Source organism: Thunnus thynnus, chromosome 7, assembly GCF_963924715.1.
Source record: "Thunnus thynnus chromosome 7, fThuThy2.1, whole genome shotgun sequence".
In the NCBI taxonomy this organism is placed as follows: domain Eukaryota; kingdom Metazoa; phylum Chordata; class Actinopteri; order Scombriformes; family Scombridae; genus Thunnus; species Thunnus thynnus.
Window position 1 is genome coordinate 14,891,086 of NC_089523.1, and position 22,758 is coordinate 14,913,843.

General features: G+C 39.8%; 5 protein-coding genes across 7 annotated transcripts in view; 2 read left to right on the forward strand and 3 right to left on the reverse strand.

Annotated features, from left to right (window-relative positions):
* The window catches only part of anapc15 (anaphase promoting complex subunit 15), a 2,788-nt gene extending 227 nt beyond the window's left edge, over positions 1-2,561 (forward strand). Inside the window, exons 2-5 of the mRNA XM_067594530.1 lie at positions 259-380; positions 936-995; positions 1,310-1,450; positions 1,615-2,561. Coding sequence (XP_067450631.1) covers positions 261-380; positions 936-995; positions 1,310-1,450; positions 1,615-1,662 — 369 coding nt within the window. The 5' untranslated portion in view covers positions 259-260 and the 3' untranslated portion in view covers positions 1,663-2,561. The remainder of the gene's footprint in view (positions 1-258; positions 381-935; positions 996-1,309; positions 1,451-1,614) is intronic.
* On the reverse strand, positions 2,508-5,538 carry tomt (transmembrane O-methyltransferase). The gene is made up of 4 exons (XM_067594529.1): positions 5,053-5,538; positions 4,756-4,952; positions 4,508-4,630; positions 2,508-3,557 (listed from the first exon to the last, which is right to left on the reverse strand). Exons 1-4 carry the CDS (start codon positions 5,354-5,356, stop codon positions 3,360-3,362), a joined length of 822 nt encoding a protein of 273 aa, XP_067450630.1. The 5' UTR covers positions 5,357-5,538; the 3' UTR covers positions 2,508-3,359.
* Positions 5,539-6,544: 1,006 nt separating this feature from the next.
* On the reverse strand, positions 6,545-14,153 carry sfrp2l (secreted frizzled-related protein 2 like). The gene is made up of 4 exons (XM_067594534.1): positions 14,048-14,153; positions 10,170-10,770; positions 8,718-8,798; positions 6,545-8,546 (listed from the first exon to the last, which is right to left on the reverse strand). The coding sequence occupies exons 2-4, from the start codon at positions 10,693-10,695 to the stop codon at positions 8,128-8,130; spliced, it is 1,026 nt and encodes a 341-aa protein (XP_067450635.1). The 5' UTR covers positions 10,696-10,770; positions 14,048-14,153; the 3' UTR covers positions 6,545-8,127.
* Positions 14,154-14,280: 127 nt separating this feature from the next.
* Positions 14,281-19,167, forward strand: lamtor1 (late endosomal/lysosomal adaptor, MAPK and MTOR activator 1). Its single transcript, XM_067594538.1, has 5 exons — positions 14,281-14,509; positions 15,753-15,892; positions 16,032-16,109; positions 16,873-16,996; positions 17,317-19,167. Exons 1-5 carry the CDS (start codon positions 14,468-14,470, stop codon positions 17,407-17,409), a joined length of 477 nt encoding a protein of 158 aa, XP_067450639.1. The 5' UTR covers positions 14,281-14,467; the 3' UTR covers positions 17,410-19,167.
* On the reverse strand, positions 19,116-22,742 carry lrrc51 (leucine rich repeat containing 51). 3 transcript variants are annotated; one of them, XM_067594536.1, is made up of 5 exons: positions 22,256-22,742; positions 21,880-21,958; positions 21,037-21,242; positions 20,682-20,830; positions 19,116-20,015 (listed from the first exon to the last, which is right to left on the reverse strand). In XM_067594536.1, exons 2-5 carry the CDS (start codon positions 21,929-21,931, stop codon positions 19,880-19,882), a joined length of 543 nt encoding a protein of 180 aa, XP_067450637.1. In that variant the 5' UTR covers positions 21,932-21,958; positions 22,256-22,742; the 3' UTR covers positions 19,116-19,879. The 3 variants fall into 3 exon arrangements, with proteins under 3 accessions (XP_067450637.1, XP_067450636.1, XP_067450638.1); XM_067594535.1 differs by lacking the exon at positions 22,256-22,742 and adding an exon at positions 22,176-22,255; XM_067594537.1 differs by lacking the exon at positions 22,256-22,742 and adding an exon at positions 22,172-22,249 and having other exon boundaries at positions 21,880-21,953.
* Between the last annotated feature and the right edge of the window lie 16 nt (positions 22,743-22,758).

A 22,758-nucleotide genomic window follows, 5' to 3' on the forward strand; every position in this document is an offset into this window, starting at 1 on the left:
GAATTTGGTCTTTAAATCGTGTGTTAACCCTCCATACCTCAAAATATCATCCTTCTTGTCGCCTTTTAAACAGTGTGTGTGTGTGCTTCGCTTACAATAGCTCTAACAGATACCAATGGCTTCTTTTATTTACGTTAAAATGCATTTTAGCGTTTTGTTTTTGGGTTAAACCTGCACATAGTTACACTCCAGTCTGATCACAGGCGTGCTGATTGACAGTGTTTGTTGTTGTTGTTGTTGTTGTCCCCCGTATGACAGACATGTCCACGCTGTTCCCCTCTCTGTTCCCCCGGATCACTGAGACCTTGTGGTTCAACCTGGACCGTCCCTGTGTGGACGAGACCGAGCTGCACCAGCAGGAGCAACAGCACCAAACCTGGGTAAAACATCATCTGTGGAAACACACGAACACTTGGATATGTTCACATACACATATCACTACACACTATTTCAAGACCAAGGTATTTGATGATATATATATATATATATATATATATATATATATATATATATATATATTTTTTTTTAACTTACAGTTTATCATCTTACAGTTGGAAAACAAACTGGTCAGTGCTCCCTGTTGGACAAACCATGTGAGGGAGGCACTGTTTTTAAATTACCTCAAATGTATCTTTGATAGTTCTCGTTAGTAATCACCCCACATAAATAATAATGATAAAAATAATACATTTTATTTATAGTGCTTTTTAAAGGAACTCAATTATGCAAAAATGAATTGGCAAAAAGAAATTACACATGACAACAACAACAGAGCAGCAGGAAGGACGCAGCGTTAAAAGTAGAAAACAAATGCAGTAAAAGAGAATAAAAGACAAAAAAGATGGTCTCATTTAAAAGTATCAGACGGATATGCCAATACTGATTTATTAGGCTCTCATGTCATGTGTTTTTGTTTTTTTTCTCTCTTACCTCAGTTGCAGAGCATTGCTGAGAAGGACAACAACTTGATGCCCATTGGGAAACCTATTTTTGAGGTACTATATTTTTGTAGCCTTTAACATGTAATGCATAAATTGCCACACAATGAAAGAAAGATACTGATTTCTTTAATTCGTATGCTGTACAAATACATTTAAGTTAGAGCTTGCTGCATTTCATCTTGTGCTTAAAAAGCTGGTCACTCTCTATTTAGCAGTTGGGCACAGTCAATACAAATTGTGCAGAAAATCTTACTCTGGAGCCTACGTCTCATATTTGAGACCTGGAGGTGTCTGTTTGTTAGATAAAATATCTGGTTTTGTGTGTGCGTCCTTCATCTGTGAATGTCTTCTGTATATCCCGGTTGCAGGCCGGATATGATGAGGAAGAAGAGGAGGATGACGAGGATGAGGAGGACAGCGAGGAAGACTCAGAAGATGAAGAAGACATGCAGGACATGGATGAGATGAACGACTACAATGAGTCACCCGATGACGGCGAGATCAATGAGGTGTTTTAATATATGTTTTGTAGAATATATTTTCTAATTGAAGGAACAGTTGCTAAATACACTGAAATTTCTTTTAATCCCGTTTATAAATTTTTTCGTTTTAGCTTCTTTTTTAACATGTACAAATAATACTTTTTTAATTTGTTTTTTTTTTTCTCTGTCAGGTGGACATGGAGGGTGCAGACCAAGACCAAGACCAATGGATGATTTGAGAAAAAAGACTTTTTTAGCCTGGCACTGGGTTCCTACTCTGCACTTAAAACCTGACTGCTGGTCCCTCAGTGTGTGACACAAATATATTTTTTTATTTGTGTAAACAGGAAAAGAATATAGTTGCTTGTACCATGATATTCTTCAGTGGGAGGTTGAGTAAATCCGGCACAGATGTCTAATTTTGAGCTGCAGTCTGCCTTGAAGGCTCGTGGACATCAGTGGACGCTGCTTAGAGTGTTGCTACCTGGTCACATGCAGAGAATGGGTGTGAAAATACTGTGTGCATGCCTGTGCACGTCATGTTTTTGTCATTTTCTTTTGTCTGCAGTTCCACACATCTCCCCCTGCTCTAAAATTCACACACACACGCACACACATGTCAGCCCAATGAACCTTGACCATGTCATATTATCAGTCATGTGCCACCTCTCCGAGAGTCTCCAAACAGCTGACTGAGCATAAACAATTTGTCAGTCAGCTAAATAATTTGTTACTTATGAAGGAGACGTACAGAGACTTCACCATATAGTAACTTCCTTAATCCAACTCTGACATTTTTTAGACAAATGTGTGTGTTAAACGTTAATATTTTGTTACAGATATCACATCTTCAGTGGAATTTTCATGAAATTTTTCTGAAATAGTATTATGTTCATACAAAAAATGTTTGTCAGTGAAACATATTTTAATAGTTTTTTTTAAACTTTTGACTTTGATAAAGCAGTCAGAATGTTAATTAAAACAGGAATTCACACAGTGTCCATCAATATTATGTGGTGTCTGTCCTAGATTTGCTTACCAAGGCTGTGACTCTTTGTATTTAAATGAACGGATGCCTTGACTATTTGTATTAAATTAACTCATTTTGATTAAATCTGGGTTTCATCTTTCTACTCTACTTTTTTTTTTTTTTGGTTTTCTACATAATGTCATAGTATTGAAGAACACAGGCTGTTGTAATGTTTAGTGAGATAAATTAAAGAACAGTGCTGATAAATGGTATAAATCAGAATTTGGGTGGCAGCGATGTCAATTCAATCAGTGACAATTAAGAATTAATGAAATTTAACACTTAGCTGAATGTCAGCAAAGACTTTACTCAAGTAAAGGTTAAATTTTCCTCCTGAAATGAAGTAATATCAAACTTGTGCACAAAGGACTTTTGTAACTCAGTAATAATGACATGACCTTGAGTGTAGTTTTGCATAAAATATTTATTATTGAATTTGCTCTTTTGCGGATTTTTTTTCTTTTTACATATTTGCCATTATTAAATAGCAGACAGTGGCAAGTGACTGGAAACATGGGGGAGAGTGAGAGGGGTGACGTGTGATAATGGTCCCCAACTGAAATTAATCAATTGTGTCTCTGTAGTAACTAGGTTACTAAATGGTTACATGACGATTTCTTTTCCTGGTTTTTGTTTAAACCAGGAGGGGGTGCTGGTAGTGAGGTATTGCAGAGTTTGTGGAAGATGTTTACACGGCACCTTCAGTTGAGATATTACAGATCTGTGAAAGACTAGATACTTCAGTTATGAATTGAATGTAACAGTTTGGAAGAATTTACAGTTCTCTTCTCCATCACAGTTATTCTAAAAAATGTTTTTTAGCGTGGGACATATCATCATCAAATCAACCCCTGCCACTCTCAAATGATGCCTATAACGTTTGACATCTGTTCCAGTCTGTGTAGTCTACTTGATTCCCTGGTGCACCAGCTCTGCCATCCCGTCCCTGATGCCCTTGCTGTACTCCAGTGTGGCCCGGTGGATCTTCCACTCATACAGGCCACTCTTGCGGAGGTATCTGAGGAATTTTGGAGCCCCAGGAAACAGCACGTTGTCGGCCACGATCATGGATCCTTTGCCTAGCAGACCACAGCCCTCCAGCATCTTTAAATCACACAGAGGCAGTATCAAGAAGGTGAAGGTGAAGGAGTTAACGCTGGGATTGATCACAGCAGTAAATTACTGGTTTATTTAGGTCAAATTTGAGCACAATTTGAGGTGACTTTACATTACTAATTTACTTTGACAGTATCTGATAGCTCTCATAACTGTACCTAAATATCAAAAAGATTCACAAAGAAATGAGTTCATACTGTAAAATCAAGGCAACGTGTACTTCAAGCAACCCGTCCTTCAATTGAAAGAATCAGTAGACAGACTTATTTAGATTTAGAGTAATTTTTGTTCCCAGTCAGTGGCACATATGTAGACTTGAAAGAGTATCAACATATAATAATAATAATAATAAATATATTTTTAGCTTGCTTCTATGGAAGATGAGTGGTGATTTTGCAACACCAGGATATATAGTATGTCGAGAAAATACTTGAGAAATATAAAGCAATATATATTTAGTAGTATTGTAATCACATGCGCAGCAACACAGCGGTTGGCAACATTGAAGGCAGTGAAATTTGGCTTCTACAAGCTTTAGTTCCAATTACAGTGTGAAATAAATATTTAGAATACTAAAAAAAAAAAAAGGAGAAGAGAAAGACAAAAGAGAGACAAAATAAAAAACAAATAAAAGAGACAAATATACATTATACATTTACGTGTATGCCTTGCACATCAGTGTTCAAGTGAAGTCTTGCACATAAGTGATAAATACTTCTGATACGAATATAAATATTGCCCAGCAGGGAAAAGAGAGAGAGAGTGTGTGTGTGTCTCTGTGTGTGTGTATGTGATGTCCCAGAGTACAACAGTCCGATGGCTTGCGGATAGAAGCTATCTTTGACCCTGCTGGATCTGACTCTGATGCCTCTATACTGCTTGCCTGATGAATTTTTATGAATGTGAAAATGTTCTTTCTTATGATTTATTCTACTCACCTGCAGATCTGGAAGGTAGCATTTCTTCCAGTGGTCCATGAAGACAAAATCCAGCCTCTCCAAACCAAAGTCAGACCGCAGCTGAGGGATCACTTCATCTGATGGATTCACAATCAGCTCCACCTGGAAGACAAACACAATCAGCTCCACCTGGAGGAAAATAGATGTTTGCAAGCATAGTTTATATGCACATGCATGTTACAGGTTTCAGGTGTGTGTGTGGGTGGGGGGGCTGTGCAGCATCTCACCGTGTCATCATCAAACCCTGCCAGGCGGATGATTTTCTCAGCAATGGCAGCATTCCTCTGGTCCATCTCAATGCTGTAGATCCTGGCACCCAGGGGAAGAGCCCGGGCGATCCGCACGGTGCTGTACCCACAGTGGGCACCCAGCTCAAGCACTGTCAGAGGACTCTGCTCCATCAGCAGCCGGTCCAGGATCTGCCCTACACACAGAGGAACCAGACACAAAAACACACATGTTCTGTATGGATTTTAAGTCATAAATCTGATAAACAGGTCCTTTTTTGTGACTTTTCTGCTCACCTTTTTTAGGCCCAATGTTGCTGATGTATTCCACCTTGCTGCACCACATATCAAAGGCCTCCAGGATGCTGTCAGGGTCTCCAGGGGTGGCATGGGTGAGAACATACTGGTAGGCTCGCTCCTCCCGGGTCAGACCGGTGACACAATCCTTCCATATCCTCACCAGCACCGCCCGGTAGAACAGCACAAAGTAGTAGCGGTACCTGATAATCAGTGTCAGCAGGAGGGGGACGAAAGCCAGGGCGATAGCAGGGGACACCATCTTAGCTCGCACAGAGAAAAACACACACCCAGGTAGATTCATTAATCATTTATACTCATTTACAGGTATGCTCAAAAAGAGAGTGTTAACTGTTAAGTGGATGCAGTGTCCTCATGTGCCCCTTCAAAACTTCAGAACCACATTCACATGAATGTGGCACCAGAAATTCACCGAAGGATTTCAGTGCTTCTGTCTCCCTGCTCTCTGCCTTTATATTCATAGATTACAGTGACATTGGCTAACTGTATTTTAAATCTAACTGTGCTTCCCTGCAGAGTAGAAAGCAACACATTCAGTCTGGTTTGAAACTGGAATTTTAGATCATTTCGATGAGAAAGTAATATGAAGATAAAGGTCTCAGTATACAACTGCTTACTGAAGTCTTGCTATCAGAAACATGGTTCTACCTTATTTTTAACTATATTTTTATGTTTTTATGAGGAGACATTCTGTCATATACAGCACAAGTAGGATGTTTTTATACAATAATCACACTGTCGTTTTGTCCACTGATATTTAATCAATAAATCTGAGGATCATCGAGGTGTAGCAAGATCCTCAGTGCTGAGAGCTGTTATTTAGTCCCAAACTGTGCTTCAACTCTACGTTAGTGCTGCAAGATCTTACACACATATTTCCGTCCTGTACTGAAGGTGCCAAAAGGTTTGTACTCATAGAGAATCAATCAACAGGGTTTACAATGCAATAAGATCATTAGTCATTTCAGATGAAAATAATCAGTAAGCAAAGTTTATCAATGTTTTAAGAGGCAAATTCATCATTCCCACAACTGTGACTCCACTGTTCTTTATGTGGTATCACGTCTGCTTAGGTCTGACTTTTTGGACTGTTTCACAAATTAAATGATCAAAGCTGTAAAACTACAGGAATATCCCTCACAACTGTAATTAATTGAAAAAAGAAGAATATTCATCATTGTAAAACATGTTAAGAGGACAATTGGCTAGAAAGACCAAACAATAGTGACAGTTTTAACTGAATCATCTAAATTTCAGGTCAGTTAAACACGTTTTGAAACTGATGCTCTCCAAACTTTTAATAATGCAAGATGAGATCTACATAAAAACAAGCTTTCATGCTCTTAGTCCTGTAGTATATGTGACAGGCAGTGCTGTAGCTATCTAGTTGTTTCTGCTGCCTCATGTAACTGTAGACTCAACAGGCTTTCTGCTCCACATAGAGCAGATGACTTAGCAAAATATTTGCATCAGAATTACATCTCTCTTCCTCTTCAATGAAAAACACACACATACTCACCTGTTTTCTGAAATGTTTGGCGAGGGCAGAGCAGCTGCGCAGACAATAACGAAGATGAAAGTGGAACTACAGCTTAGACAAGCGTAGAAAAACGGAGGTGTGTGTGTCTGACAGTGAAGGTAAGAGACCCGGGGGTATGAATTATTTATGCATCATGTGCATGTATGTGTCCTTTAATCATTTACATTCAACAGGCTCTAACATAGCAATATAACCTAAAAGTCTATTGCTGTCAAACAATGATTTTTGTCACTTTTGATCAGACACACTTACAACATTGCCAAGACAGAGTGAGCCAAAGGGAATATCAAGTTTACATCAACAGGTGTGTGTGTGTCTGTATGGAGTCTAGTTTCTCTCTTTACTGAGTCATGATAGAAAGTTCAAGAAAAACACAAACACTGCAAAGCAAGACAAGCTTATTTATGGAATAATATAATGTGTCAATACAAAAAAATACACTCTTCTCAAGAGTTTTCAAATCAACAAATTAAAGCAAATATTTAAAAGTGTTCAGTAGGTACAAATACATTTAATAAAATGCAAAAATCTGAAAATTTGTGTATTAATGGTTTTCAGATAAATATAAATGATTTATAGCTGCATCACTTTTTCTTTCAGTGCTTCTTTTTTCATCTGATTTGTTACTTGAGATTATAGCATCCAAACATGCTCATTTTTCTCATCACTTCACATGAGAGTTTTCACACATCAGAGTACTGAGACTATAGCTGCTATGAAATAAAATGACAAAGGGTGTGCTGTATGTATGAAGATATTACTCATATACGGTGACAGGATAGGGACTATAAGGAAATATTTTATTGTTAAAGGAATAACAATTCCACTGCTGTTTATAGAAGTCAGGATAACCTCCTTTTTACCCCTAATATTTAAAACTGAAATCAGTAAAAAAAAAAAACCCACAACTAATTATCTACTCTTGCTGATAATTTTCTAAGGATTACATTTTGTCTCTTCTATATACACAAATGTACACAAAAATACATGAAAATACACAAATATTGCCCCAGTTGGAATGATATCGACCTTTGCAGACCATGAGTAGTAATAAAGATTTGGCAGATTGTGTTGCTTGTGCATCTGAAATGTTGGTGCCAATGGTGAAGAATGGTAAGGTAATCATGAAGCAATGATGCCGTTTTAGTCACAAGTATGATGCACCACTTAAAACAAAATTTGTTCTTGATTGTGTGCCATTTAACACCTTTTTCAGAGTTAATCATTCATTAAGAAAATTGCCAGTATGCAGATTCACAGGAACCAATCTTCAAATGCTGCTTCATTAACATAGTATTTAGAGACTATTTGTTAGCGGTTCATTAATTAGCAGTTAGCTTCTGGTTTGTTCTTTACTCATTTTTTGTTGACTACTCCAAATGTTGTGTACGTTATTGTAAAGTGTTGCTACTAGCACATCAGAGTTACAGCTTGTGTATGATCACAAGGTACTCAATAACACTGATGGGGCAGGAGGGGTTGTGGTACCGACACTGTAGTACAACACTGCCTGTCTACAGCTCTGGGCAGGGCTGTTTAAGGAGCGCCCTGATGAACTTCTTCAGCTCTTTGTCCTCTCTGCTCCACCTCACCAGCCGAGTCAACACCAGCCTTCCCTCCTCAGCCTGAGCCAGGGCCAGGTACCATCCACCCTGCGCCCCATTCCCCTCCTTCCCTCCTCCTTTCAGTTGTCCCTTATCCATCCGTTCCTCCTCTAACCCTCTGTCTTCGTTTGTGTCCACAGAGTCCAAGCCCGGACACGTACAGGTGCCTCCTTCCTGCAGCCACAAAGCACTGTGGGCCATCGCGCCTCCAACCCCTTCTGCCCTCTCTGCACCTCCCCCTGCCCACCTCAGGATGCGGCTTCGGGCCAGAGGCACCAGCTGACGGTCCCCTCCCACCGTCGACACGCTGCCCAGACGCATCTTAAATGCTGCCACAGAGAGAGACAAACGTGTCATTTCACACACATTGTAAAACAACCCATATATATGATTAGATCATCTATTATGTGACCAGTTGTATGAGTAATAATACAGTAAGTTGTTTTCTGCTCATTCTCAAAAGAAAAAAGGATGTATTTTGTGGCCCACATTGTTCTCACCATATGGACTGTGGCAGAAGTTGTCCTGAATGTCGGTCTCTCCCTCAGCAGCCAGACTACAGGCATCACAGATAACGCTCCCTGAGTATTGAAAGGAGAGCAGATTAGATGACTGTCTGTGTCTGCAGTGAGGTGATGGGGGTAGTCTAGGTGTGATGGTGTAAAAGAAATCATAAAGGTGGTGGCACTGGTGTCTTTAAGCAGAAACTCTGTGATCAAGTCATGCAAAACTTTAAGATAAGACTTTATTGATCCAGAGAAGGAAAAGTTAATTGTTAAAGCAGCACAAGAATCAGACCAAATTGATGGATAAGAACAGTTAAAAATGAAATAAATCTATCAAAATCATAAAATAAAGAAATGACAATCAAAACTATAAGCATTATATACATTACAATACCTTAGGCCAGATGTTCCCAACTCTTTTGGCTTGTGACCCCCCAAAATAAAGTAGTCTACTTGCGATTACTTATCACAGGTTGCATATGTCTGTGAGTTGTGAGCATTTCCACCATCTAAATATTTCAAACAACCAACACACCCACTGGAAGGGTCCACCCACCCCAGGATGGGAAGCATCATCTTAGGCCACATGGATGATTCATACATTGTGCAGATAACTATGCAATTATATACTAATGATTCATGCACTCTGAAAGCGAGGTAGGTGAGGTAGTATTGTAACTGCTACAAGGTTGTATTCAAGAATGAACAGATATCTATATGTGCTTGGATCATTTACTTAGTTTAAAGTACCAGTACAACAATCTAAAAGAGCAATCCAAGCGATTACAAGATAAATCGGGGGAACCTCTTTGGGCCTTGAACAGCAATTTAAATGAGACAGTTTGAGATGTTTAGAGGGGAAATCTGTCTTTGGTGGAACTGCTGACAAGTCTGAAACAAGGGACCAAACTACACACTGCTTTTTTGTAAGGGGTCACAAGCCCAAATTGTTAGGAACCACTGATCTTTTACAAACTATTTTATATACTTATGTTTTTTTAATGGATAATGATCATCTGAAAGCTGTCAGATGAGTGTAGTGTAAAGTAAAAAGTGTATACTTTCCTCTGAAAGGTAGTGGAGTTGCAAGTAGCACAAAATGTAAATATTCAAGACAAGTAAAGTAGCCACAAATACGTCAAAAGTATATCTAGAAGTGCTGAGTAAAAGGCATCTGGACTTCTTTAATGATGTGAATAAGCCTCATGGGATCCTTTGGCTTCTTCATATCACTGAAGAACTGATATATTTATGTTGTGGTCTTTTAACTCTTAATATAAATATTGTTGCTTTTAAAAAAGTAAAAAAAAAGTTGTTTTGTGGTGACAATGTTGATTGAAAATGTAGTTGACAGTTTACCTGTACCAAGTGGAAATTAAACTAGTTGTATTTGACATGTAACTGAGGAGTAAAAGCTGCCGAACTGTCACAGATGCGTCCACTGACCTTTCAGCGCCTCCTCGTGTTTGACCTCCTCCGCTGTGCGCCCCTCTTGCGCTCCGGTCGCGGGGATACAGAGCTCGGTTCCGCGCGGGAACCGGGTGCAGTTAAACATCTCCGGCCAGGGGAAGCCGAACGCGCTCATCACGGGAACGCAGCCGTCCCGCACGGCCTCGCACAGACTCCTGCAGGGGCTGACCGGCCCGCTGAGCTCCGGCAGGCACACCGGGGCGAACAACGAGCATAGGAACTTCTTGGTGTCCCGGTGGCACAGCTTGGAGATCAGGGGCAGCCAGGCCGCCGACTGCTGCTGGGCCTCCCTCAGTGAATCATGGCCGAGCAAGTTGGGGACCCGCATGTGCCGGTAGCCGATCCCGTGGCACAGAGACAGGGTGCTAGGGATGGGTTTACACACCGAGCGGACCGAGGAGCTGAACCCGAGCGACGGCGGTCCCAGCTGGGAAGGAGCCCCGGCGTCAGAAGCACGAGAAGCTCCAGACAGTAAAATTAAGATTAACATAGACTCAAACATTGTTGTTTTTTGTTCCAACAAGAACAAAGTGAAGTCCTCAGAGTTGCTGCCCTTCTGCCTGGACTCGCCCGGCTTCTAGGTGTAAACAAAGAGGTGTGGAGGAAACGGGGGGTAAATGAGAGGGAAGGCGCCTCCCAGTCATCGTCCCACCCCATCAATCAGACAAGCTGCCTCCACTGAAACTGTCTGGAAGCTGGAGACACAGAACTGAAAAACATTAAACTGACTGTAGCCTATAGTTTAAAGACAGACTGTAGATGTATTTGTTTTTAGAGGCATCTTCAAATTGATCAACTTGTTTAGATTAGGAAATAGTCACTTTGGAAATGGGTTTAAAATCTGGTTTACTGTGCAGCGTGGGTAATATTTTGATTTAGGTTAGGCTTGTAGAAATGCCTTTAAAATGAACTACTGGGTTTTTGAAAGATTGTCAGTGATTTATCTTTGAGAAACACAGACTCTTAGCTCCTGGGGCTAATAGCGATAAGTTTACTGTTATAATAATATTCTCCTGTTAATCAAGGCCAAAAAGTTACTCCTTCGAGCCGGACTCGAACCAGCGACATAAGGATTTCTGCTTCAAGCCAACCGCCAGAAGGGAGCTGACAACATGCCGATGACAGTTGCTTTTTTAAAGCCAGTAGATGGCGCCATATAGCATTTTGGTTTCATTGTGACCAGGTTAATAGGGTCATCCTCACCACTCAGCCTTCTTCAGACTGTCCACTTTGGCTCCTTCCCACAGCAGTTAGCTCACACAGGCCTGGTGGCCCATGGATGTAGCTTCATGCAGCGACCTCTTGCAATAATAATCTTGTGTTCCTGCAGTAGAAGATACTGCAGTTTCGGAAAAACATTTCTAGGGCCACATTTCTAGGACCCTAGTTTTCACGACTGCAAAAGTGCAACCAAGGCAGTTGTTCCACCCAAATACTACTTTCTGTCCAATTACTTAGTTAGAAGTGTTTTCTAATAGGCTATGCCGCCTCTATCTGTGCTTTCCAAATTACTTTTAAAAAATAATTATGTTTTATGGTATGAAAATGCTGGGGTTAAGGTCTGGTTAGGTTTAGGCACAAAAACCACTTGGTTAGGGTGAGGGAAAGATTATGGTTTGGGTTAAAATGATCACTTGAAACGTAGTGTGGGTTAAAGTTAACATTCCTACTTCTTTAAAGTTAGGCAACCTTTGTCGTCATGGCAACAGTAAACACTGCGACAATTGTAGTTACAGTTTCTAAAATACTGTCCTGACTCATGGTTGGAAAAGGGAAGTGAACAGTGGTCTCCTGCAGCTAAGTCCGCTTTTTACTGTACCTGTCCCTCCTGAGTGAGCTTCACCAGCAGTTTTAGGACCAGTGTGTAAGATTTAGTGGCATCTAGTAGTGAAGTTGCAGATTGCAACCAACTGAATTCCCCTCCCCTCACCTCTCCCTTTCCATGCATGTAGGTGAATCCATGGTGGCTGTGAAACTCACGCAAAAACACGAAAGGCCTTCTCTAGGGCCATTGTTTGGTTTGTCCATTCTGGGCTACTGTAGAAACATGGCAGTGCAACATGGTGGGCCCAGTGGAAGGGGACCCGCTCGTTCAGTAAAAATAAAGGGCTCACTCTAAGGTAATGAAAGCACAACAATTCTTATTTTAATGGGATTTTACGCTAATTAAAACATACTTATGAATATTATATTCCATTTCTGCCAAGTCCGTTACGCAAGATGCTACTAAACCTTACATACTGGTCCTTTGAAGTGTTTTCTGGTGGCTGTTAAAGGCTGCTGCTGAAGTGCAAAGAGACTTACTGGTCAAAATGTGACAAAATAATTACTGCTCTGCTGCTCTCTCTGTCCAGAACACAATTTTTGTTTTTATTTTTTGTAGAGGCTGCAAAATAAAGTTGAAGCAATGATTTATATCAGATCAAGGTCATAGTGACTGTGTGTCCATGTCCCCTGGTCATTACGTTTTTTTCTCTACACTGAATCCAGGTCTTTGTATGCATCTTTTTCTTTATGTGTTTCTCTTGTTTTTATAACCAGGCCTAATTTATTTGACTTTAAAGCCAATTGACAAGTCAGAAATTCTGCAGCCATGGTATCAGTCAGCTTTGTCTAAACTTTTTGTTTAAATTACAACAAGTAATGGCAGAATGTCAAAATTCAAATAGCTTAACTACTAATAACCTTAGTCGGATAGAGTTTGCAAAGTCCATCCACTTATAAAGACCATCAGATGTGGCTGAAAACTCAAAGCTAGTAAATACAGTCTATGAAGTGGACCTTGAGTCAAGGTTATCTTGTCAAACTTCTATTTTCAAGGTAGAAAATGAACTTTGATGCTGAAGGGTCTGTGCAATCCATCAAAGAGCTCAATCAGTCTACTATTTCAGACAGTATTGTGAAATGCTACTTAGCAACTGGAAATAAACTGAAACTATAGTGTGTTGGAACCAGTATGTGTGATACTCTGTCATCATACTCAGCCAGAGGGTGTCAGAGACCCTTTCATCTTTTCCCAGGGAGGTTACACATGTGCACCAACAAGCCTAGTCCTGTTCCCTTCTTTTGCTGCTGCCTATTTGATTTTGCTCAATAGTAGTATGAACTCAGATAGCTTGATTTAATCTTTGCAGTGTTTGTATCTCACTATTGACTACCATCTTTCAGAGAAAAAAAATGAGAGTAAACCACTACATAGACAGGTTACTGGAATTGGCACTTTACTCAAAGTACAGTGCAGTGCTTATATTATGAAGGTTAAACAAGACAATGCTGTACACATCAAAATACTTGCAGGATGATGCAGCAATAATTTAACACTCCATGGCCAAATTAAAGTAGAACAGACTTGGCAGAAATAGAATATAAACCTTATCCAGCATGGACAAAAACAATTCAAAGGACCACTATGTAAGATTTAGTGGCATCTTGCGGAACGGACTTGGCAGAAATGGAATATAAGAGCAGGTCCTCTTCCAGGGAGGCCGCCGTGTTGCACTGCCATGTTTCTACAGTAGCCCAGGACGGACAAACCAAACACTGGCTCTAGAGAGGGCCTTGCACATTTTTTTGCAACTCTAAGTTGTCCTACAAGTCTGGAAAGGGGGGGGGGGGGGGGGGGGGGGGGGGGCAGAAAGGGCATTCATTTGGTTGCAATCTGCAACCTCACTGCTAGATGCCACTAAATCTTACACACTGGTCCTTTAACTTGTTGTTGGGTAAACAGTTGCTGTTGGCCACTAAACAGACTGCAATAATGAAAGATATCTACTTGTTTTGACTAATTTGGATGGCTGGAGCTTCATAACAACTTCAGATAAACTTTTAAATACATTTTGGCCCCCATCACTTACATGGTACGGGATCTTCTAATGGTCAGTGTGAGCAGGGGGAACGATTACAGCAAGAAAAACCTATTTCAATGTTCTCTGAGGCACCTATTGTTTTAAGACACATGAAAAATTGTGAACCTATCCTTCGCAGAAAGCTCACGTTTTAAAACTCCCCCCGTCACGTGACGAGGGCTACAGCTGCTTCTTCAATATCGGAAGTGGTGGTTTGTGTTGTTGCACCACCACGGCGGTGCTGTCATGTGATAGCTCGTCTGAAGAGCTGCTGTTGACAGTAGCTTCCTACCTTTAGATGAAGCTCAAATAAAAAAAAAACCTAGCTGAAGAGAAGTTGCATGCTTGCTGGAGACGACAAACACGGCTGGTTTCTGTCAGGACACCAGGGAAGCTGGGGTTGTGTAGTTTGGCCCCTCGGACGCTGCCATGGGTTGCTGTTACAGCAGCGAGAACGAGACCACAGAGCAGGTAGTTAGCTAGCTGCTAGCTGGCTAAAACTGTCCCGACGAATACAAGATTTATTTTTATGACGATACACGACACAATTCAGTTTCTAGAGGATGTTAATGTGCATGTAATACATTTAAAGAACTGTGTTGAGGTCAGTAAAGCGGTTGTTGTCTCGACAGTAAAGGTGTATGACGTTAAACAAGCAGCTTTTAGCTTGCTAGTTTAAGCCTCCGGGTGAAGGCCTGGCCCAGGGCAGGCTGAGCAGTTAGCAGCACATAGATGAAACGATTACAGATAACAACTGCTGTACACAAACGTAAATTATTTATAAGAAAACTACACGTATGGCAGTCACTTTCACGAGTAGCAGGGTTCATGATAATTTGTAGGCAAGTTAAGACTGTTTCCTGAAACCAAATTGTTAAAAGTCAAGCTGGACTGATCTGAATTACTGTAAGTATAATAAACAGGCCCATTATCATAAAAAATGAGTGATATTCCGGTAACAATATTCCTGACGTGTGTTGTGTCATATGACTTAAGATGCCAAGCTATCTTAAGTTTACGGAAACAAGTCTGTTCTTCCTTCATGCAGAACATTTTCCCCTCATATGCAGTTTATACTATTGTTAGCAGAGAAGCTGCAGTGGAAATAAATACTTAACGTCTGTGTTATACCAAAATGATACATATTAGTCTGAACATCTAACTTTTTTCTTATCTGTAGGTCTTATTTAGCAGATGATAATCAGATAAAATCAATCAAGACTGGGGCTCTTTGTGCAGCTAGTTAAAATCTAAGTTTACTTTCTTGATTTCTGTTTGTCATTTGGGAAAATAGGTGTGCTGGCAACGGGTAAATTTTGTCATGTGTTTATTAAGTGAGGGTGGGAGGTTGAGTGGTTTTCATGCTTCCCTTAATGTTTTACTGTAAGTGGAGGAATTGCTTAACTGAGCTTAAATTTGTGTCTATAAGGGGTGTAATTATATGTGTTACTCTCGCAGTTTTGTGGTATTTATCACTTGTTGAAAAATGCAGTGCTGTGATTGTTGAACTGATGTGTCCTGTTTTTGTCACTACATGTGATTGTACATTTATCTAAATGGGTCATGCAGTACTCTGTTTCATTTCATAGTCTATACTGTTATATTTGTATTATGTTTAATGTCACGCTGAATTTAAAAATGAATAGGTAAAGTTCTTTCTATGCCACTCAAAGCTGCCTCATCATTTACTTATATTTTGATCAATCTGTCGTAGGACCCTGAACGTAAGCCGCTGATCCCTCCGAACCCCGTCAGCAAACCCCCAAATGGGCAGGACTGGATCACTACCACTGTCCCCTCAGCGCGGACAGATGAACAGGCCCTCCTTACATCCATCCTCACCAAGACAGCACAGTAAGACTCCTTTACACAGCCATAGACAAGCCAAACTCGGCATGTAGTTCCCGATGATGATGATGATAATAATAATAATAGTAAAGATGTAATTCATACAGTGCCTCAGTAAACACACGTTGTCTCTGTTGTTCTGCAGGAACATCATTGATGTCTCAGCAGCTGACTCCGTCATGATGGAGCAGCATGAATACATGGACAAAGCTCGGCAATACAGGTATGTTGGTGAGCACTTGTCTTCTGTCTTCTGTTTTCTGTTTTCTTGTTTGTGTTTCTGTATGGGAAGACTGTGTGGTCTGTTTAGAGCAGACTTTACTTTCGAAATGAGACGAATCAATTTGTATTGCACTCATGTGAAGATAGTTATCATTCACCAGCTGAATCATAGACGGCCTATAAACTGTAAACATAGCATGACTTGTTACAGCCATGTAATAAAAACATTCTTAGTTTACAAGATGTTGAGTTTTATGCTTTACTGCTGTATGTGCACTGGATTGTGCTTTTAGGCTGTGTTATCTGGTTGTGTCTGACTAATTAAAAGCTTGTGGGAAAGTAAGTTATTTACACAAATGAGATGTTCAGATGACTATTTAAAAATGGGCCAACTGTATATGCACAGGTACTGTATATGCTGGTTGTGATGGGTTTTGGCTTAAATATTGGTGAGAAGAATGAAACTGTAAACAATGTACATCAACCCAACAGCTCTAGAAGGTTGTAGGGGAAGTGATCCAACCAAAAAATTACAACAGTGTGTGCCTTTCCCCTTAACATTCATCTTAAACATCACATTCAATGACACCCAGTGGCAGTCAGATGATTTCCACCAAACACAGCAGCTATGTTCAGGCTAAAACACAGGTACAAGAGATGAGGTGATGAGCCCTAGACAAAGTGTGTTTTAAACTTAAACTGCAATTTATGTAATGACAGGACAACAGCCAAAGTAAGCTCCTGTTTTTTTTTTGTTGTTTCAGTACAAAACTTGCTGTGTTGAGCAACAGTCTGCCCCAGAAGAAAGCCCTTGCTCTCCCCTCCCTCACCAGCCAGCCCCACCAAGTGCTTGCGAGTGACCTGGTGCCATACTCAGATGTTCAGCAGGTAACCATACACTAGCACATATTCAAGATATGTTGGCATGTGTTTCCAGTGGTAGCATTATTTCATGTCGTGTACGTGTTGGCTCAGATACTCTGTTGGACAGCGTGCAAAGTGTTAGGTATTTCAGTGTGTGTGGGCGTGACTAAATGTGTGGCTTAAAATAGATCTTACTTTTCTGTTGTTACTGTTTTTATAAACCTTGTAAAAAGACATTCTAGTGGTCAAATACAACTAACAAGTCTTGTTTTTCTTGGTGAAATTGTGAATTTGAGATATTTTTGTATGCTGCACATGAACTGTATCTTCCTCTTTCTTTTCAGGTGTCCAAGATAGCAGCTTATGCTTACAGTGCAATCTCTCAAATCAAAGTGGATGCTAAAGAAGAACTGGTGGTCCAGTTTGCCATTCCTTGATTCTGCGACTCTGGCCTGCATATTCTTCCTCCCATCCTGCTCTCTCTATGTCACTTCCTGCATCCTCACCCTCCAGCCCACCCTTTATTAAAGCATCTTGGTCCTTGTGCTTCTTAGCTATGCCTCTAACTTGCTACTAAGACAGAGACGATGTAGGATTGCACCTCAAATTACACCCTATGGCTGTCCTTTACTGTACTTAATGATGGGTCACTGACAAATAGTCATCATAGGCAACAGAGGATGGTCTAAATTTACAACAGCAAGACCTCCTCTCTGCCTAATGCCTGGATCACAGCCTTTGTCTGAACCAAATGTGGAAAAATCATCATTCATCCTTCTTGGTGATCTCTCTTACAGTTCTAAATGGTTTTCAGAGCCTTCTCAGTATGTTTATTTTCAAAATTTTTGTGGCTTGTTTTGTGTAACCAGGCAAGCAAGGCTAGCTACACACCCAAAGGCATGGAGGAAAGTACAGTATATTCACTTGAAACAGCTTAAGGATTTTTGGTGCAAGGCTATCAGTGTATATACTTGATACAATCTCCACTAGAAGAAGAGAAATGAGGACTGTGTCGTGGAATAATGGAAATGATCACAGTACTATAAGTGCAGAGTAATGACTGAATGCTTTAGCTAGTTACAGTAGAGGGATTAATATTTGCCATATTGCAGAAGGGTTTGCACTTCATATGTCTTGAACTCTGTTCTGTTGTCCTGGGATGACACTGCCCATTTCTCAAACCTTCGCCTTGCACAACAAAACAGCTGTAAAAAAAAAAAAAATTGGAGCCAAAAAGGGGGAATATGTTTTCTTTTGAAGTTAAGATGTCAGAATTTGGCATCAAGCATCTTACAGTAATCTATACAAGAAACATTAGAACTTGAAGACGAACCATTAAACCAACATGGCTTTAGTAAATTTCATTGACATTTCACAGTAATAATGTAAAAACTGCCATTGATTCATATTGGGCTGGTAATATGTAGTCCAGTGAGTGATTGGTTATTCCAGGTGAGGCAAAATCATGAGGCTTCAGTGCTGGTATTCCTCTGGTGGGTGAGGATGCAAACACAAGCAGGGGGTGCCGGGTGGGCCAACTAATATCACTGGAGGCGGGAACAGATGGAGCTTTCTTTGGGCACAAGTGCTCGAGTTTACAGACAGTAACGTGTCCTCTGCAGTTTTCTAGCACTAAAGAAACATTGAGACGGCAGACTCTTTGATTCAAATCTCAGAACTTCACGTTACAATAGCAGTTGAGGCAGTTGAGGAGGGTGCAGGGACAGATGACGTGTATTCATGCCTTCTTTGTACAGAATTTTCTGATCGAATATAAAAACAGATGATGGATTGTATGAAGTTCCTCTTTTTGTAGAGAGTTAATTGGCCAGGACTGGCTAAGATCTTGTGGTGGTAACAAATGTTTTTATGAAACAAAAGAACACTTTTAAGGCCTGCGTTTGTTAGCTTTTAAACAAAGCTTTTCGCTGCGGATTGTAATATGATTGAGTTGTTCATATTAATCAGAAACTAACCATTGTAGCAGTGTGGAAGAGCGTTAACAATCCATGTACCACAACAGATAAAATGATCCGAGACTTTTTTGTGATTATTTATTTGTGTTTTTAAATGTATTTTTGCTCTTCGTCGGAGAGCAGAAGACTATATGCGTGGGCAGGGAGCACGGTGAGCCGCTCTTGAATCTCTAAAGGGATGATCTGCAAGGCTGTGATTTTTTTTTTTTTTTTTTTTTTTCAACCACGCAATTGATTTGAGCTTTTTGCAATGGGTTCTTGGCATTTTTTTTCTGTTTTGTTTGTTTCTCAAATGTGTAATACTACCTGAAATATGTTTGTAATATCTTAGGCTAGTACCAAAAAGTTTTAAGACTTTTTTTTTTTTTTGGCTGTTTTTTTGGTTTAGTTATTCATTAAAGACTTTCAACATATAAGCACTTGTGTCTTAATAAATAAATAAAAACATCCACATGATCATATCTGAGAAATACATAGTTCAGAGAAAGATAGTTAACAACTGATTTGCAACTTTGTTGTAACAAGATAATCTGTAACAATATTCCACAATCCACACCCATGTTTCCAGCAATATCAGGGAATTTATACACATTTACAGTATCTCAAAGCCAGCATCTTCAGATCATTCTATGTCAATCAGTAACATTTGCCTCCCCATCATTTCATCATATCAAAATATTATTAAAACCAAATTAGAGGGCCAAAGCATGGAGACTTCTTTCAGGACTACCTAATAAGAGACAGGGTTGATTTTAGCAGATCAAAATTCACAAAATACAACATGAAAACCACCGCTGATTCCCCCCAAAATATACAAACAACCAGTGCATTAAATATTTTAGATATTTTCCAGCAGTGAATGTAAAGCACACAACATACTGGTTCAACCACGACTTCAACACACCACAATGGAGTTTACGTGAGCCAGCAGTCAGCGGAGAGTCTCCTTGCTGCTTCTGCGTCGATTGTTGCCGTGATGCCAAATCTTTGCCATTATTCGCTCCTGGCGCGTCACAGCACTGAAGTCCATCATCTTTAACCCAGGTAAAGCAGAAATCACACGATTCCTAAATGCACAAAAACACATATTCATGTATGCAAATACATTTTGAATGTGTCCACAAAAAGAAATAGAAATTGAATGACAAAGAAGTCTGTAGCTTTGCAAACTCATTCACTTTATCTCTATTTTACTGGTGCAACAACAGTATGCAAATTGACATACTGTTTAATTAAAAAGCAGCATTTATTTATGAGAAATCAATTAATCGGAATACACTTTTAACCAGCAGATCCTCTTTCTGTGTATGTGTTTGTAACTGGTGTTGCTATGCAGACTAGGATATGTAATATGACCTTCATCTGCATTTGAGCACCTGTTACACTGTTACGCACCTACATGCTTGCCAAGCATATGTGTCTCAAATACGCAGACACACATTCTCAATATAATTGCACTCTCCTAGCATAAGAGTAATCCATTATTCCACACTACTGAAGTATATGACAGTATTAATTGCTGACTTTGTCTGTATTTCATTCTGTTCTGTTCTCAGTAACCTACCAGCAGCTGTGTGTCTTGCTTGCTCTGTATAATCACCTTTAGGCCAGAGCTATAAACAGGTGGCCAAGTATCTCATATCCAAATGTATTAAACAATAATGATACATTTAATTTGTACTGCATGATTGTGGTAGGAGAAAATTTGTTGTAAGTTGAGAGAAAGTCTTCACCTGTAAGCCTTGTTGGTCTCTATGACATTTCCATGCAGAGTGATGGTGTGTAGATGTGGAAGAACGCCCAACTTGTCCACCTCCGACAGAATAAAAATGCTGTTGCCATGAAGATACAACACACGCAGTTCACGCAGCTCACACAAAACCTGGAACACAAACACACACATACGCACACATGTTGCAGGTGTACTGTGACACACATTAAATCTGACAACAGAAAAATCTTGTTACACTTGGCCCAACCAACAATAAAATAGTTGTGTGTGATTATGTCTCTGCAAGAGTCTGAGGGAAAGAAAGCTAAACAACTGTGCAAGCAAACACACAAACAAGCCGTGCAGAGAAAGCTCACTTGTTCTATATTTGTGATATTGTTGAAGGAAAGGTCCAGCCAGGCGAGCTGCGATGGCTCAGCCAGGAAGTGGCTAATGGTCCTCTGGAGGTCATGAAGGTCAGTGATGTTGTTGTTATTGAGACGCAGGGAGCGGCTTAGGTACTTCTTCTGTGAATTTCTCTTTAAAGGCCGCAGACCACTGCTGGGTTCCTCTAAATGTGTGTCTGAAACCGCAAATTCAATAGAGTGAATTTTATGCACTTGTGTGTTGATTTTCTGGGGTTTTGTGTAATTTTGTATTTATTTCTATGATTTATTTATTAAGTTTCAAATAAATCTAAATGTATTGATCATTTTATGAAATGTAATGCACAAAAGTCATTATATGTCCATTAAAGTAAATGTGGAAAGGTTTAGAAAACGGAAATATAAAAGAACATCTTGGATTGATTTATTATACATTCATTTGGTACAACAAAAGCTTAATATTTAATTAATTTCACAGTGGTTTTGGTGCAGTGTGTGACAACACATGGACAATGCAGTATTAAACATATTCACATAAACATGAACTGATTAATGAAATCTTGACATACAAGGTTGTATGTTGTATTAAAGAATATCACAGTTTATCACAAAACTATATTATGCACAGAATCATACTGGCATTTGCTGCTTTCTATGTTGCACCTCTCCTATGATTATTTTAAGTATACTACAGTGCATTGAAATGTGCATCTATGGCAGCAAAGGTACAAGACCCTAATAGAGCATATTTGGAGTATATAGTACAGTGTAGAGTACCATAAGGTAAGAGAAACCTTAGAGGTATATGACAGAGATAGAGATTTAGTGTTCTACCTGCCAAGCTGCCGATGTATTTAAAAGATAAATCCACTGGGGCTCCATACATTTTCACACCTGCAATAGATTTACTCACCTGTAGGAGGACAGAAACTGTTTTCAAAAATAGCATAAGATAGATAGATAGATTTCTATACACACTTTATAGTAATCCTGCCATATTGTAGTATATTATGCTACACATACACAGGCTATAAACTATACATTTCTATGGTACAATCTATGGCCCAATTTTTAGTTAGTGACTTATTTTAATTAACTATTGCCACACACCACAATTATCAGACACTTACCCACCAAATAAAGCAACTTATAATAGCAATACGCGACTTAGCCTCGGCTATTTAGAAAACTGTGTTAGCTTAACATTTACCTGTCCAGGAGACAACAAATCATCTCCAAGGAAACGAACAGGTACATTATGGGACTTGTAGTTAGGCTGTATCCTATCTAGATTAATTTACGATAAAACTGCGCTTGTTCGCTGATTTCCAGGAAAAAAATGCACAATTGCTGTGTAAAAATTCGTCGCCGTTAAACTCTGTGATAAACACGTTATTGATCAAAGCTAATCAAAACAAATTGGTGTGTATAGCATGTTTCTATTACTCGCTAGAGTCTCGTTATCCGGCGTACACCGAAAATCCGGGATGGCGGAGTCAGCACTCAGCGCTAACATTAAAACGACCTTGACCCCTCTCCAGTCTGGCTACCAAGACTGTTGGTGGCGCAAAAAACAAACAACAAAACTAATGTATAACAATGTATAACATTGTATAACAATTCTGAGGAAGGAGTGCTTATTTGAACAGCATTTTTACGGATCTTCCCCGCCAACACACAGCTCGAGTGCCCCGGTGTATAGAACGAGCGCGA

What these genes read in the sequence shown, in the direction of transcription:
- lrrc51 (XM_067594536.1), bottom strand. Translation starts at nt 21,931, where the DNA reads ATGTATGGAGCCCCAGTGGATTTATCTTTTAAATACATCGGCAGCTTG. An exon ending in ATATCACAAATATAGAACAA is followed by an intron (nt 20,831 to 21,036) that starts GTGAGCTTTCTC and finishes TTTGTGTTCCAG; the next exon opens with GTTTTGTGTGAGCTGCGTGA. An exon ending in GAGACCAACAAGGCTTACAG is followed by an intron (nt 20,016 to 20,681) that starts GTGAAGACTTTC and finishes TTGTGCATTTAG; the next exon opens with GAATCGTGTGATTTCTGCTT.
- lamtor1 (XM_067594538.1), top strand. Translation starts at nt 14,468, where the DNA reads ATGGGTTGCTGTTACAGCAGCGAGAACGAGACCACAGAGCAG. An exon ending in GACAAAGCTCGGCAATACAG is followed by an intron (nt 16,110 to 16,872) that starts GTATGTTGGTGA and finishes TTGTTGTTTCAG; the next exon opens with TACAAAACTTGCTGTGTTGA. An exon ending in CATACTCAGATGTTCAGCAG is followed by an intron (nt 16,997 to 17,316) that starts GTAACCATACAC and finishes CTTTCTTTTCAG; the next exon opens with GTGTCCAAGATAGCAGCTTA.
- sfrp2l (XM_067594534.1), bottom strand. Translation starts at nt 10,695, where the DNA reads ATGTTTGAGTCTATGTTAATCTTAATTTTACTGTCTGGAGCTTCTCGT. An exon ending in ACACGAGGAGGCGCTGAAAG is followed by an intron (nt 8,799 to 10,169) that starts GTCAGTGGACGC and finishes TTCAATACTCAG; the next exon opens with GGAGCGTTATCTGTGATGCC. An exon ending in CTTCTGCCACAGTCCATATG is followed by an intron (nt 8,547 to 8,717) that starts GTGAGAACAATG and finishes TCTCTGTGGCAG; the next exon opens with CATTTAAGATGCGTCTGGGC.
- tomt (XM_067594529.1), bottom strand. Translation starts at nt 5,356, where the DNA reads ATGAATCTACCTGGGTGTGTGTTTTTCTCTGTGCGAGCTAAGATGGTG. An exon ending in CAGGGTTTGATGATGACACG is followed by an intron (nt 4,631 to 4,755) that starts GTGAGATGCTGC and finishes TTTGTCTTCCAG; the next exon opens with GTGGAGCTGATTGTGAATCC. An exon ending in GCTACCTTCCAGATCTGCAG is followed by an intron (nt 3,558 to 4,507) that starts GTGAGTAGAATA and finishes TGTGATTTAAAG; the next exon opens with ATGCTGGAGGGCTGTGGTCT.